Source organism: Lipotes vexillifer, unplaced genomic scaffold (genome assembly GCF_000442215.2).
Source record: "Lipotes vexillifer unplaced genomic scaffold, Lipotes_vexillifer_v1.1 scaffold223, whole genome shotgun sequence".
NCBI classification, from domain to species: domain Eukaryota; kingdom Metazoa; phylum Chordata; class Mammalia; order Artiodactyla; family Lipotidae; genus Lipotes; species Lipotes vexillifer.
Window position 1 is genome coordinate 216,755 of NW_006788663.1, and position 15,758 is coordinate 232,512.

At 41.9% G+C, this 15,758-nt stretch overlaps 1 protein-coding gene across 1 annotated transcript; it reads left to right on the plus strand.

Annotated features, from left to right (window-relative positions):
* Positions 1-109: 109 nt before the first annotated feature.
* GVQW3 (GVQW motif containing 3) lies at positions 110-739 on the plus strand. The gene has a single exon (XM_007461701.1). The coding sequence runs from the start codon at positions 110-112 to the stop codon at positions 737-739; it is 630 nt and encodes a 209-aa protein (XP_007461763.1).
* Positions 740-15,758: the final 15,019 nt, after the last annotated feature.

Here is a 15,758-nt window from a genome sequence, read left to right on the forward strand (position 1 = left end):
GAGCAAGAATAGCGACATGATTCCACCTGCAGCCCTATAGAGATTGGTCCCTCTGTCTTCCCCTCACACTCGTGGCATTTTAACGTTCCTGTGTTATTTGAGTGCCAAAATGAGTGACCGATATCTAGAACAAAGGATTAGTATCAAATTCTGCGTGAAATTGAACAAGTCTGCAAGTGAAACCCACCATCTTTTAAAAGAAGCTTACGGGGATGAAGTCATGTCAAGGGCCAGAGTTTTCGACTGGCACAAAAGGTTTAAAGAAGGGCGGGAAGACATTCGGGATGATGCCCGAAGTGGTCGTCCAGTCACCCACCGGACGGATGAAAATATCCAGAAGGTCAAGGACTTGGTTTGTTCGAATAGGCAGTTAACTGTGAGGATGATGGCCGAAGAGTTAAATTTAGATAAAGAAACCGTTAGGCTCATTCTGAAAGAAAACTTGAATATGAGGAAGGTATCTGCAAAAGTTATATCGGGTATTTTGAAGGATGAGCCTAAACCTCGAAAACTTGACTTTCGGTCTGATCATTCAAAGGAAACTAGGAGAAATAGCTCATGTGTGAGGGAAAAAGTAACAAGTTATGAACTATGGAGTCATCTCCCGTGCGAAGCTGGTGGGGAAATGTCTCTGCCTGTATCCCATCCCAAAATCCATCCTGCCAGCCAGCTGCTGCAGACTTCATCTTCAACGAGCCTTCCCAGCAGGGCGGCTCAGGATTGGTTCACACCGTGGTGAAAGGAATCTGGGGTAGCTGAACCCAAACTAGAAAGCTGCCTCAAGGTTAGGCACCTTCATTTGCCGCTCATCTATTTTCAGCTTCTTTACGACTCCTCTCTACATGTCATGGCCCTGCTACTTACTCTTTGCTGGACTCTTGGGCCATCTTCCTTGCTGTTCTCCACAACTTTGAAGAACTTCTGGCTGTTGCCTTCTGGTACTTGCTTGCGCTTGATTTTTCTTTTTTTTTTCCCTTACCAAGTTTTTTCTTCACTGTCCAGACCTTAGCTTGTTGTGGCTGTCCTCTTCCTTTGTTCTCAGCATTCTGCCTCAGGGGATCATACGAATGAAAAGTGGGAGCAGGACCTCTTGGAGTCTCTCTCTCTGTGCCCAGGGAGGCATACTCTGCTGAGAGGACCCCCAAAGAAGGCCTACAGTTCCAGCCTGCTTCACAGTCAGGGCCTGAGGTATGGTGCAGAGGGCAGTGGCATACTGACATAGTGAGCAATGCTAAGGGCCGATCCCTCCCAAATGACTCTGTGGGAGCCCCTCAGAACTCAGGGGGTGGCCACCCGTCCTGACCTTCTCACAGACCTACCCCTCACAGAAGTGCTGGGTTTGTTTCACTCTAGTCTTGTGCTTTGGAACCCCGCCCCCCCTCATTTGGGTGTATCCCCTCTGATGGAGGAGGAGGATCTGGTCCTGGAAAATAGAAACCAGGGCACTAAGGTTCAGGCTGTGATATGTGAGGAGGAAGACGAGGTGACACTCTAGATCTTGAATTAAGGGAGTCTGCTGCCTACATGCTGATTCCCACACAGCAGCCTGTTTCTAGTAACTAATATCAACCTTGTCAGGTGTTTTTTTTGAGCACCTGCAGTGTTTAGAACACTGCTGAGCATTGACAGTGTGATATTATGAAATAAGATCACCAAGGGCTGGGTGGACTCCATGGATGAGGTAGTTCCTGGACTGGATCCGTAAGGAAGGATGGGACAAGGAGGCTAGGAAATGAGGGCATGCTTCCCAGGCGGGTAGAACAGCATGAGGCTCCAAACCTCCATCAGTAGGAAAATGAGGGCACTATTGGCTGAAATAGCAAAGTCCAAAGAGGAAGATAATGGTGTTATACAGAAGATAAATAATTTGGGATGATTTGCTTCCTCTCTCCGCCCCCAACTCTAGTAGTTTATAAATTGCTTCCCCTGAGTCTGTGGATAGGTTTATATAACAGCCTACTTATTTGATTATCTAAGTTTCTCATCAAACCCCCAAAAAAGCAGTCTTTCCTAGTTGAGACTCCTTTATCTCTTTCTGGCTCTGCCAGGATTTATGGAATGGAACTTTTCCCAATTGGGTTCCAAGTAATACCACATAGACTGGAAACATCTCAGAATGCCTGGTGGAAGAGAGAGAGAGAGAGAGAGAGAGAGAGAGAGAGAGAGAGTGTGTGTGTGTGTGTGTTGGGTGGGGGGAATGGTTAGTAACAGCATTTCACAGGATTGGCCAATGTCTATGTTTTAACCCAAGGATTCTTACATTCCTATTATTTAACTGGTAAGTTAGTAAACAGTATTGGTTGATAGTAGAGGCCCAACATTTATTCAACACAGCTGTTTTTAGTTCTTTTCACTATCACCTTCAAAAATTTACAGGTTTCCCACTAATACCTGTCAGCTTTGAGGCACTCTGAAACTTAGACCTTATCTCACAAATAAAAGATATTGTTCAGGAAAGCTCTCAAACCAAGCAACAGCTCACAGACGTCTGCCTACTTAGCAATTTCTAGACATTCCATCTCAGGACCGTTACATCTTCCTACATCAGATAAGGCCCTGGACTCCCCATAAGGCCTTTGCAACAGGGACACTGCACTTCTGGAAGAAAGCCGCCACAGCTGGCCACTTGGTGACTGAACCAATATTAATCCTTGCTCAGCCCAGGGGGTAATTGTTGCAGAATTGTATGCCCCTATGCCCAGGCCAGGTTCCCACAACAGTACCTACAGGCATTATTTCCAATCTGTGATAACACAGAGGTCCTGAGAGAACTTATTTCTGGATTTATTCCTGTCCTGTAAACAGGGCTGGAGTGACCCTGCCAAAGGTGCTGGACCAAGACCATGTTGGAGAGTAGGATACTGGAAGCCATGTTGTCCCAGACAGGGTTTGGACGCAAAGCAACCAGAAGCAGGTAATCAGGGGGGTGAATTCAAATTGTTACAAGTAGCTGTAATGAAAAGGACTTAACTTATTACCTTAGATCATGTCCTGGGCGGTAGTCAGGTTGAACTGCACTACCTGAACCCATTGCCCATTTGTAAGGCTTCTCAGAAAATATTCAATAAGATGATAATAAACCCTAGGAAGCCTCAAGTTTGGAGGGAAGTAAAAATATTCATGCAGAGCAAACCATTCACACATGGCTGCTTAGAATCTCTACACACCAGTTTTTAGAGCATAATCTCAAAAGAGTGTCCTCAGACAAGAGAGTTCTCATGTAACAGTACCCCTTATCTGTCCACCTGCCAAATCTGTTTTATTTCTGACATGAATTTTGCCCAGCCTGCACCTTGCTGCCTAGGCCTCTTGAGCTTTTTGATCCTATAATCTCAGGGTTCCACCCATCATGCCCTGGGCCCTTGTCCTTGACTTTTCTCAGATATCACTCAGTTTATTCTCCAATTTGCTCTTGCTCTTCTGTTTCCCTGGGCTTTGTTTTCTGGTTCTGGACCACACCCTCCAATAGCTGCTTTTGGCCACTTTGGTATGCTGACCTTGAATTCCCTTTTTGGTCATGGGTTTCCACTCAACTGCAACTTTTCTCTCTTCTGATTTTTAGATCCCTGTTCCAGCTCCCCACTTCAGCCCTATAGTCTTTTGTTTTTTTTTGTTTTGTGGGGGTTTTTTTTGGCAGTGCCACACAGCTTGTGGGATCTTAGTTCCCCAACTAGGGACTGAACCCGGGCCTTCAGCAGTGAGAGCACAGAGCCCTAACCACTGGACCGCCAGGGAATTCCCAGCCCTATAGTCTTGAGTAAAGAAATTGCTCCATCCCTGGCCCCAGATTGCCTTCATATATAAGGGGCACACTGGGAAGGAACAAAAAAGCTCCCTCTCACCCTTAGCCACCAGGGGTTCCACTCCCCAGAGGCAACCAGTATTACCAGTTTCTTGAGGCAATTTGGTTACCTCTAATACTCAGGTGTTATGAAAGTTTTTCAGAGATATAATATGCAAATCGCACTCTCCCAGCAACTGTATTTTCCCTGGCAGGAGAAGCTCCATCTAACCATAAGAGATGAAGCCTGGCTCTCTGTAGGATGTCAGGAAGAGAGCTGGCCATCTGCAAACCTTGACCATAATTCTCAAGCTAAACACACAGTCAAGGAATCTCTCTGGGTTTCAGGCTGACCTTCCCCTTCTCCATTCTGGTTCAAAATCCACATGGAATGTTATACACTACAGCTGGAAGTCTGGGAGGAATAAACACATTCCAGGGCAGATCATTTCATCATTGAGTTTATCCAGTCCGTTCTCCACCCATCATCCCACCTTCCATCTGTCCACTGGTAATGATCAAAAACAGAAAGAATAAAATATTTACCAATCTTTGATTTCGAAAAACGTGGGTAGTTCTGCAGTCTTCTGAATTCTGCCCCTGGCTCTGAGTTCTCACTGAAATGTTATTGTTTGGGAAGAATGTGTACGTGGGGCCTGCTTTCCATTTCTTAGAGTTCAGACTTTGGAGGTGCCCGGATAAATCTGAATGCTAAATGACTTGAGGATATCTAGTACAGGAGTGGGGTACTATTGGGAACTGTCGCTGTATCACATGTACTGATCAGCCAGCCTGCCATTTACAGACCTCACTGCCAGCAAGTCTTACTAGGCTCCTTGAGATTGGTCACCAGGGTCCTATGTGGCTCAATAAGAGTCTTCTTTGCTGCTGGGATTGTATATGTAACCCTGCGTTCTCTAACTCCTTCTTAGTTGGATCAGACCCCTCAGATTCTGCCAGGCTTTGACATCCTATTTGAGGCAACACTCATATTTATCTTCTCTAGTCTCTGTCTTCTCAGATCCTTGCAAATACTGTCCCAGTTGTATCACCCTTCTCCCAGTATTAATATCCAGAAACAAAAAATCTGTAGTGGGAAAATTCAGTACTTCTTAGGTCCCACTTGGATTTAGTGAAGAGGTCAGCAAACTTCTGTAAAGGAAATGTCTTAGGCTGTGTGGGCCATACAGTGGCTATTGTAATTTCTCAACATTTTAATGCAAAACCAGACATAGCTAATATGGAAACAGATGAGCGTGGCTGTGTCCTAATGAGACTTCATTTATGGATACGGGGATTTAAATTTCATACAGTTTTCACATGTCACAAAATATTTTTTTCAAACCACTGAGAATATTTTAAAAATTCTTAGCTTGTGGTAAGTTCATAGAAAACCAGATGGTGGGCCAGATTTGGTCCATGGACCATAGTTTGCTGACCCCTGGTCTAATGTATGTAAAATGTGTATATAAAAATGACAGATAGGGCTTCCTTGGTGGCGCAGTGGTTGAGAGTCCGCCTGCCAATGCAGGGGACATGGGCTCGTGCCCCGGTCCGGGAAGATCCCACATGCCGCAGAGTGGCTGCGCCCGTGAGCCATGGCCGCTGAGCCTGCGTGTCCGGAGCCTGTGCTCCGCAACGGGAGAGGCCACAACAGTGAGAGGCCCGCGTACCGCAAAAAAAATGACAGATGATTGATCCATCAGTAACACTGTTAATGCCAAACTGATCTGACAATGTCTGACAATTTACTACTATAGAAATTGTGGAATATTGAAGGTAGTCTTTACGGTGCCAGGAGCGTGAACTAGAGCTGAATGATTGACTGTATTACCTTGACCATATTCTGATTCACAAAATAAGTTTTGTGCTGTTCTCGGCTAAAAATTATAATACACAAACTACTACCTATATTTTTCCCTTGTAATATTTCCAAAACAAATTGGCAATACTGAAAATGGTGCCAAGTTACAACCAGTGATAACAGAATGAACTGAAGGTAATTCCAAAATTGCCTGGACCATGAACAGCATTTGAATAAGTTTGTTATCACCTATGAAAGTGACTACTATGGAGGTGACAAAACTCATTGAATTATATTTTTTTGCATGCTTGTAAAAAATTATATGTTGGCAACTGGTACCAAGCTATGTTCTTTTAGATATGTTTACTTGTTTTTCTCCTAAAGAGTGCCATATTGTGTCACCTTCATTTAAACTGATTTTCCAAAGTTGAAATAGAATCTCAGGATTGAACAGACCTTTGCAAGGGTGTTTAATCCAGCCAGTCATGTTTCTTTTGAATCCAGGAGTGGCTAAATCCTACAGCTGCTGAAAAACTGCATCTGAAAGGAGATTCTGTGTTAATTCAGCACATTTCTATCGAGTGGCTCTATGTGCCAGGCACTGTCCTGTGTGCTGGGGTACAGCAACAGACAAAGCAGACACAAGCCTTAGATTTGACAGTCTGAAATCTAATTATATTGCTGTTCACTCTTGCAAAACTTCTGTTCCATGTGCTCACACTAACTCATTGTTAATTGCATACCTGGAAAAAGGTATGACCTTTGCCATAGGCCTCTCTGCTGTGGTCATGATGCCTCTCCAGCTGCATTAATAATTTAAGGACTATATGTTCCACTTAAATTTTATTATTCTTTAGACCAATCTGTATTGGTAGAAAAACACGCTGGCAATGTTGGAAGTGTAAATTGGCAACAGCTTTCTAAAAAGCAATTTGGCAGTATCTATCAGGAGCTTTCAAAATGTTTATAACTTCTGATCCTCTAATTCTACTTCTGGGAATCTGTCCTAAGGAAATAGCCTGGGGCTCCCCTGGTGGCACAGTGGTTGAGAGTCCGCCTGCCGATGCAGGGGACACGGGTTCGTGCCCCGGTCCGGGAAGATCCCACATGCCATGGAGCAGCTGGGCCCGTGAGCCATGGCCGCTGAGCCTGCGTGTTCTGAGCCTGTGCTCCACAATGGGAGAGGCCACAACAGTGAGAGACCCGCGTATCACAAAAAAAAAAAAAAGAAAAGAAAAAGAAATAGTCTGAAATGTGGGCAGAGTTTATGCTTTAACATCCAGAAGTCCAACAGTAGAAAATTGGTTAAGTAAATTACACTATGACGATACAATAGACTATTATGCAGTCATTATAATTAATGTTTGTGAAGTGTTAAAACAGCATGGCAAAATACTTATAAGTGAAAAGAGTGACATACAAAATTATATACATAAATTCAAAAATATTTTTCTAAAATATTAATACTTTTATTATCAGAATAAAACAATAGCACCAAAAGTTGGCAATGGAGAGAATGGGGCCAAACCATTAGTTTGGTCCAGGAACAATTAACTGGCTGGGTCCACATGGAGACTGTATGATACTATTGTATTGGTAGCAGGAGTGGGACAGAAGGGAAAGGGGCCTATCCCAAAGGAGAAGGGGACCAGAATCCCTACAAAAATCCCAAGTGATACGAGAAGACACCACAAACGGCATGTTCCTGTTATGGGGTCCTAGGGAGGTAAAGGAGCACATATGGATCAAGTATATTCTGACAAATGGAAAGGATTTGAAGTATTCTCCTGGGTAAAATTAACCTTATTCTTGCATTCTCTCATACAAAATGAATATTCTTGAGATGGATTTTATTACAACTGATTCTCTGAAGAATCCTTGAGCTTCCCATATAATTTCTTTAGGATAGGAATGGCTTTCGATGTGCCGAGTCTACCTCTTCCCATGCTGGGACACTCAACACGGATGTACATGGGAGTATTTGATATCCCACACTGAGAATACCACATGAATATCAATAGTCATCTTAATGATGTAACTTAGGAAACTCGAAGGTTTGCAAATGTTTTTGTTGGTGTCCAGAATTACTGTGCTTTTATTTATATCTGAAGAGTAATTATTCACAGGATTTTCAGATGTGAAATGATGTCGATAATTCCTGTCTATCCATAGATGAAATTGTTCTGTTGGGAAAATGTGTCTTTCATTGTTATTTTAGCAAAATGTTTACCATTAAAATGCCAAATATATCTCCTCGGTGAAATTTCAGATTTTCAAATGAGTACCCAAAGTAAGTACATGTTTTATAGGCATCTAGGTTACAGATTTGTCAAGCTGGAAAAGTTTTTCAAGGTCTAAGTCTCTTGGTCTATAGAAAGAACAAAGGAGTGAGACTGGGGTTTGTCCTGCTCCTTAACAAGCCATGGGACTTTGGGCAGTTCATTTGCACCCCTGGAGCACTTCAGGCCACTCATCCATAAAAGGAGAATAATAAAACCTGTCTCATGGAGATGTTCACTTTGTTCATTCAACAAGTATTTATTGATTGTTTATATGTATCTGACCCTGTTGTAGACACTGAGGATACAGCAGTGAACAAGACAAAAAAAATGTTCCTTCTTATGAGCTTACATTTCAGTGGGGGAGACAGACAAGAAATAAGATAAATGAGTGAAAATATAGTATGTTAGATAGTGATTGTTAGATGTGAGGCTTACATTAAAATAATGTATATGGGGTGCCCGGCACAATATCCAGCATGTAGTAAGTATTCAATAGAGAGTAATTTCCTTTGCTTCCTCAGTCTTCCGAACAGTTCCTGAATTAGTCTACAGCATGGTAATAATCAGAGAAAGGCCTGACCCATTGCCTTCTCCCTCTTTCACGTTAATACGGCCTAAACCTATTTTGCTTAAGAAGACAAAAGAATGCTTACAGATGTGCTTTGTACTTCCTGTATGGCAGATTAATCAAGGTGGTGCCTAAACACTGTAGATAAATGGCCTTTTCTGAAGCCATTTGGCAGGGGTCCTTGCTTGGAGCTAGACGGCATTTGTCCACAAAGAAAAATGCATTGTTTCTTTGCTGTTTAAGCAAAATGAACTAGGAAACTGTACTGGCTGTTTCTCTTAAAGAAGAGATGTGTGACCTTTGTTCTGTTCCAAACATCGGAGAACTGGACAAAATTTACATTATTTATGGGAAACCAGGGCATTGACTAAAAGCCTGGAAAAACAGGGTTTAATACTTGTGGTTTCTATATATTTTTGCCCACTGTAGAAAATTTGGGAAGTTCAGAAATGTTTAAAGAAGCAGCCAAAAGTTCACCCCTAGGATTCAGTTATTTCACCAGACCCATCTCTCTGCCTCAGCTTGCTCGTTCAAAAACATCCAGTGAATAGTCATTTACTGAATTCCTTCTTTAGGCCTGGGCCTGTACTAGGCACAGAGGGTACAACCCTTGCCCTTAGGCAGTACCAGCCTTGTGGGGGTAGGGGAAGGGCCAGAGGGGGAGAGACCACTGAGAATGGGCTCCTACCTTAGACTGTCAGTCTCTCCCAGAGCACAGCTCTAAGGAACAAGCTTTTGTAAAGAATTTGGAACAAAAGTTGTTATCATCACAGTTAGGGTGATTGTGGGAATGAGAAAGTGGAGTATAAAGAGGCAAAACACACAAAGCATTGGTAACTGGCCTGCTGGCCTTGCCATCCCCGGCTCGTCTTATGTAAAAGGGCCCTCAGTTCTGTCCTGCAGTATCACCTTTCAGAAGAAACTAGACATTAGGCTGTGGGCCAGTACCCCTGTATCTTGCTTTAAGAATCTAATAAGTGAAAATTCAGAGTCACAACCCAGATTAGATGAGGAAATTGGCCCAGGGAGATTGAGTGAATTTTCCCTAATCACACATCTAGTTAGTGGCAGAGCCAGTATAATAATGAAGGACCTTGAATTTCTCTCAGTCCAGTGAGGTTTTTTCCATTACTCCACTGGTAATAATTTCCTTTACTACAGTGTACATTCTTAAGATAATTTTAAAATAGTGGTCACCCTTGCATTTGATAAATATGATTTACCAACAACTGATTTACATGCAGTTTGGGGGGAACATATTTATGACAGAGAAGGTGGTGCAAAGGTTTTTCCAAGTTTTCCTGGGGTGTCCAGGCCCCCTGGTCCTTCTCCCAGACTGTGTATTCACAAGTAAATGTTGGCATTCTGTCGTTCACTTTTTCTAGATGTTCTTCCCAAGTAGTGTGTTATGTTTTGTGTTTTTAATATTTCTCATACACATTTTAAAAAATCTGGGCACATAAATCCTAATAAAGTTCTCAACTATCTCTTCTATGCTGTCTCAAATTTCCGGGTGTGTTTATATTTATGACACAGTGTCTGAAGGCATGAACGCTATCACATCGTTAGGGCTTATATTCCTAAACCCTAGACTTGCATTTCTAGATGTTCTGAAAATTCTTTACACTTCACTTGTAAATGCCACTATACTATGCCATGACATTTCCAGAGTAACATATATTTCAAACAGGAAAACAGAGGAAGCCCAAAGAAAAGGGAAGTCGGTTTCAAATATAAATACAAAAAGAAAAAAAATCATTAAAAAATAGTAGAATACATAAGATGGGGGGGAGTATAAATTCTAGTTTCACGTCCCCTGAGAACAGAATGTCCTGCAGACCCACTTGAGGGACTGGCAGTTTCTACTACCAACGAGGTAGCCCAATCTTGGCATCACACTTCCTTTGACTCTCACATGCAGTCAAGTCCAGGTCACTCCCCTACCATGTCTTAGCGTCACCTACTGCAACCAGACAGGGTGGTCACCCACCTCTCATGTCACCGTCCTGAAGTCCATCCTCTGCGCTGCTGCACACGTGCTATTTAGTTTGGAGTGTGATGAAAACCGGAGGCTTTTTGATGCCAGCTTTTTGAGCCTGCTCAAGTCACACCTGCTGTCTCGAATCCATCCTTGCTGCCATCCACCTAGAAAACTCCTACTCAGCACTCAAGCCTCAGCCTTACCATTGCTATTCTCTACCCCTCACTTCTTGGCAAAGCAGTCCCCACAGTGTACAAAGCCCATTCTTAAGTGAAGGAAACCCTAACACTTAATTGAACTTAATTGTCTGCAGAATGTTTTTCCTCCCCTACCAACCCATGAACTTGAAAGCCAAGACCACATCTGATTTCTCTGTATTGCCTGCATCCAGAATAAAGCTTCCCTGGAGCTGTTCAATAAATGTTTGATAGATGAATGAAAGAATAGACTTATGGAAATTGCTTCTTTAAATTTCTGATTAAACCCACCATTTTAGCCATTTTAAAGTGTACATTTCAATGGCATTTAGCACATTCACAGTGTTGTGCAATCATCACCACTATCTAGTTCCAGAACACTCCAGGAGGAAACGTTGTATCCACTGAACAGTCACTCCCCATTCACCCCTTTTCCCCTAGCCCCTGGCAACCACTAATCAACTTCCTGTCTCGGTGGATTGGCCTATTCTGGACATCTCAAATAAATGGAATCATGCAATATGTGACCTCTGTGTCTGGCTTTTTTCACTTAGCATAACGTTTTCAAGATTCATCCATGTTGCGTGCATCAGAACTTCATTATGTTTTAGGGCTGAGTAACAGGCTGTTGTATTGATATACCACTTCTTGTTTATCTGTTGATGTTTAAATGTCTGATGGATATTTAGGTTGTTTCCACCTTTTGACTCTTATAAATGGTGCTACTATGAACATGTGTGTACAAGTTTTTGTTTAAACACCTGTTGTTGTTTTTTTTCCCCTAATAAATTGATTTATTTTTAACTGCCTTGGGTCTTCGTTGCTGCACGCAGGCTTTCTCTAGTTGCAACAAGTGGGGGCTACTCTTCATTGCGGTGCGCGGGCTTCTCATTGCCATGGCTTCTCTTGTTGTGGAGCACAGGCTGTAAGCGCACGGGCTCAGTAGTTGTGGCGCATGAGCTTAGTTGCTCCGCAACATGTGGGATCCTCCTGGACCAGGGCTTGAACCCGTGTCCCCTGCATCGGCAGGTGGATTCATAACCACTGCAGCACCAGAGAAGTCCCTAAACATCTGTTTTTAATTTTCCTGAGTACATATCTAGGAATGGAATTGCTGGGTAATATGACATTATATGTTTAACTTATTGAGGAACCACCAGACTATTTTCCACAACTGCACCATTTTACATTCCCACCAACAACGTACGAGGTGAGGGATTCAATCTTTCCACATTCTCTCCAACACTTTTCATTTCTTACTATATCCATCCTAATGAGTGTGAAGTGGTATCTTGTGGTTTTGATTCACATGTCCCTAATAACTAATGATGCTGAGCATCTTTTCATGTATTTTTTGGCCCTTGTGTGTATCTTCTTTGGAGAAATGTCAATTCAAGTCTTTTGCCCATTCTGTTTGGATCATTTGTCTTTTTAAATTTATTTATTTTATTTATTTTTGTCTGCATCCGTTCTTTGTTGCTGTGCATGGGCTTTCTCTAGTTGCAGCGAGCGGGGCTACTCTTCGATGCAGCGCACAGTCTTCTCATTGCGGTGGCTTCTCTTGTTGCGGAGCACAGGCTCTAGGCATGCCAGCTTCAGTAGTTGTGGCATGTGGGCTCAGTAGTTGTGGCGCACGGGCTTAGTTGCTCCGTGGCATGTGGGATCTTCCCAGACCAGGGTTCAAACCCATGTCCCCTGCATTGGCAGGCAGATTCTTAACCACTGCACCACCAGGGAAGTCCTGGGTCATTTGTCTTTTTGTTGTTGAGTTGTAAGAGTTCTTTATATATTCTGGATACTAAACCTTGATCAGATACATCCTTTGCAAATATTTTCTGCCATTTTGTGGATTGTATTTTTACTTTTTCTTTTAAAAAAAAAAACTTTTTAATTTTATTTTTTAGCTAAGCTGCACGGCTTGTGGGATCTTAGTTCCCCAACCAGGAATCAAACCAGTGCTCCCTGCAGTGGAAGTGCAGAGTCCTAACAACTGGACTGCCAGGGAATTCCCATGGATTGTTTTTTTACTTTCTTGATAGTGTCCTTTGATGCACAAAAGTTTTTTATTTTGATGAAGTCTAATTTTTCTATTTTTTCCCTTAGTTGCTTGTACTAAGAAACCATTGCCAAAAACAAAGTCATGGAGATTTCCCACTATGTTTTCTCCCAAGAGTTTTATAGTTTTAGCTCTTATATTTAGGTCTTCAATCCGTTTTGAGTTTGTTGGTGTATATAGTGTGAGGTAAGTGCCCACCTTCATTCTTCTGCATGTGGATAGCCAGCTCTCCTTGCACCATTTGTTGAAGACTATTCTTTCCCCATTTTCACATTTGTTTTTGAAAGATATTTTCAAATTATAAGTTAACAATTCTTTTTTTTTTTTTCTTTCTGTACCTTAAAGATTTTGCTTCACTATCTTCTGGGTTACATTGTTTTTGATGAAAAGTCTGCTGTAATTCTTATCTTTGTTCCCCTGTATGTACTGTTTCCTCTCATGCTGCTCTTAAGACCTTTTCTTTATCACTGACTTTCGCAATTTTATTAAGATATGACGTGGTATAGTTTTCTTCATGTTTCTTTTGCTTGGGGTTCACTGGGATTCTTGAATTTGTGGCCCTAAAGTTTTCATCATTTTTGGAAAATTTATGGCTGTTATTTCTTCAAAAGAATTTTTTTGCCTCTACTTCCTTTAGGGTCTTCAATTACATGTATGTTAGGCCACTTGAAGTTGTTCCTTAACTCAATGATGCTCTGTTCAATTTTTTTGGTCTTTTTTTCCTCTTGTTGTGTCTTTTTTTTGAATTAATTAATTAATTAATTATCTTTGGCTGTGTTGGGTCTTCATTGCTGCTTCCGGCTTTCTCTAGTTGCAGTGAGTGGAAGCTACTCTTCATTGCGGTGCACGGGCTTCTCATTGTGGTGGCTTCTCGTTGCAGAGCACGGGCTCTAGGCAAGTGGGCTTCAGTAGTTGTGGCACGCAGGCTCTAGAGCACAGGCTCAGTAGTTGTGGCCTACAGCCTCAGTTGCTCTGTGGTATGTGGGATCTTCCTGGTCCAGGGATGGAACCCATGTCAGCTGCATTGGCAGGCAGATTCTTAACCACTGCTCCACCAGGGAAGTCCATCTTGTTGTGTCTTTTTGTGTAGTTTTTATTGCTGTGTCTCCAAATTACTAATCCTTTCTTCTGAAATATCTAATCTATTTTTATCCCATTTTATGTATTTTTTATCTCAAACATTGTAGTTTCTATCCCTAGAACTTTGATTTGGGGTTTTTTAAGTAGCTTTTCAATTTTGGAATAATTTTAGATTCATAGAAAATTTTCAAAGTATTCCATATGCCTCTCATCCAGTTTCAGTTTTTTCTAATGTTATTTTCTTACATTACCATAGTACACTTATCAAAACTGATATCAACATTGGTACATTAATAGTAACTAAACTTCACATTTTATTCAGATTTCAACAGTTTTCCATTAATGTCTTTTTTTCTGTTCCAGGAACCAGTTAAAGATACCACATTTCACTTAGTTGTTATGTCGCCTGTTCTCTTCTGACCCATTACAGTTTCTAACTCTTTTCTTGTTTTTAATGACTTTGAAAGTTTTGAAGAGTACTGGTCATGTATTTTATAGAATATCCTTAATTTGGGTTTGTCTGATGTTTTCCTCATGATTCGACTGGGGTTATGGGTTTGGGGAAAGAATAACATAGAGGTGAAGGGTCCTTATTACATCGAATTAGAGGGCACATGATATCCACACAACATCACTGGTGATGTTATCTTTAAAGACTTGGTTAAGGTAATTTTGCTAGATTTTCCTACTGTAAAGTTACTATTCTTCCCTTTCCATACTCTGTTCTTTAGAAGCAAATCACTGAGTTCAGGCCACACTCAAGGAGAGGGGAGTGATTAAGTTCTACCTCCTATGAAGGGGAGTATCTGCATATATTATTCAGAATTCTCCTATATGGAATAGTTGTCTTTTCTCCCCAATTTATTTGTTAATATCACTTTGGACTCATGTATATTTATTTAATATTTTGGATTATAATCCAGTACTATGTTATTTATTTTACTGGTCAAATTGTTCCAGCTTTGGCCATTGGATGCCCTTTCAGGTTGATTTCTGTGTGTCTCTTTGACATGCTCCATCCTTTCGTTTTCTGAACACTTCCTTACTTTCTACTATTACATTATGCTCTAGGATCATCTTGCATTTTCCCTGTTCCAGATCTGCAATCAACCATTTCTCTAAAGAACGCTGGTTCCTTTTATTGGAGAATGGTATTCAGAAACCAGGACATGGACACTGGCTGTGTTTGTTACTACTGGAAGGTGGGTCTTTTTTTTTTTCAAATTTTTGGCCATGCCATGTGGTATGCAGGATCTTAGTTCCCCAACCAGGGATAGAACCCCCTATAGTGGAAGCACAGAGTCTTAACCACTGGACTGCCAGGGAAGTCCCTTATTGCCCATGTCTCTATTTAACAAGCTCACTCTTTTCTCTAGCTTCTTGATCATGTGGAATATAGTTACAACTATCTTAATGCCCTCATCTGTCTTTCTGTGGATGAGATGAAGTGAGGTGAATGAAGTTGACATTGTGATGTATCGTTAGGCTACTATTGTTGACCTTCTGATGTATTGATGAGGATCATTTGCTCCAGGTGATACTGCATTTGTTACTACTGGGATTTGGGTCTTTTTTTATATCATCCATGTCTCTATTTAACAAGCTCAGTCTTTTCTCTAGCTTCTTGATCATGTGAAATATAGTTATAACTATTTTGTTTTGTTTTGTTTGCGGTACGTGGGCCTCTCACTGCTGTGGTCTCTCCCGTTTGCGGAACACAGGGTCCAGACGCGCAGGCTCAGCGGCCATGAGCTCACAGGCCCAGACGCTCCGCGGTATGCGGGATCCTCCCGGACCGGGGCACGAACCCGTGTTACCCTGCATCGGCAGGCTGACTCTCAACCACTGCGCCACCCGGGAAGCCCAGTTATAACTATTTTAATGTCCTTATCTATCCATTCTACCTATCTTGGTCAGTTTAAATTGACTGATTTTTTCCCTCTCATCATGATTCCTTCTATATGGGCCCTCTGGTTTTTTTTTTTTTTTTTTTTTTTCGGTAACCGCCC

Bases quoted from the DNA above. Each gene is read 5' to 3' on its own strand.
- GVQW3 (XM_007461701.1), top strand. From the start codon at position 110: ATGAGTGACCGATATCTAGAACAAAGGATTAGTATCAAATTCTGCGTG.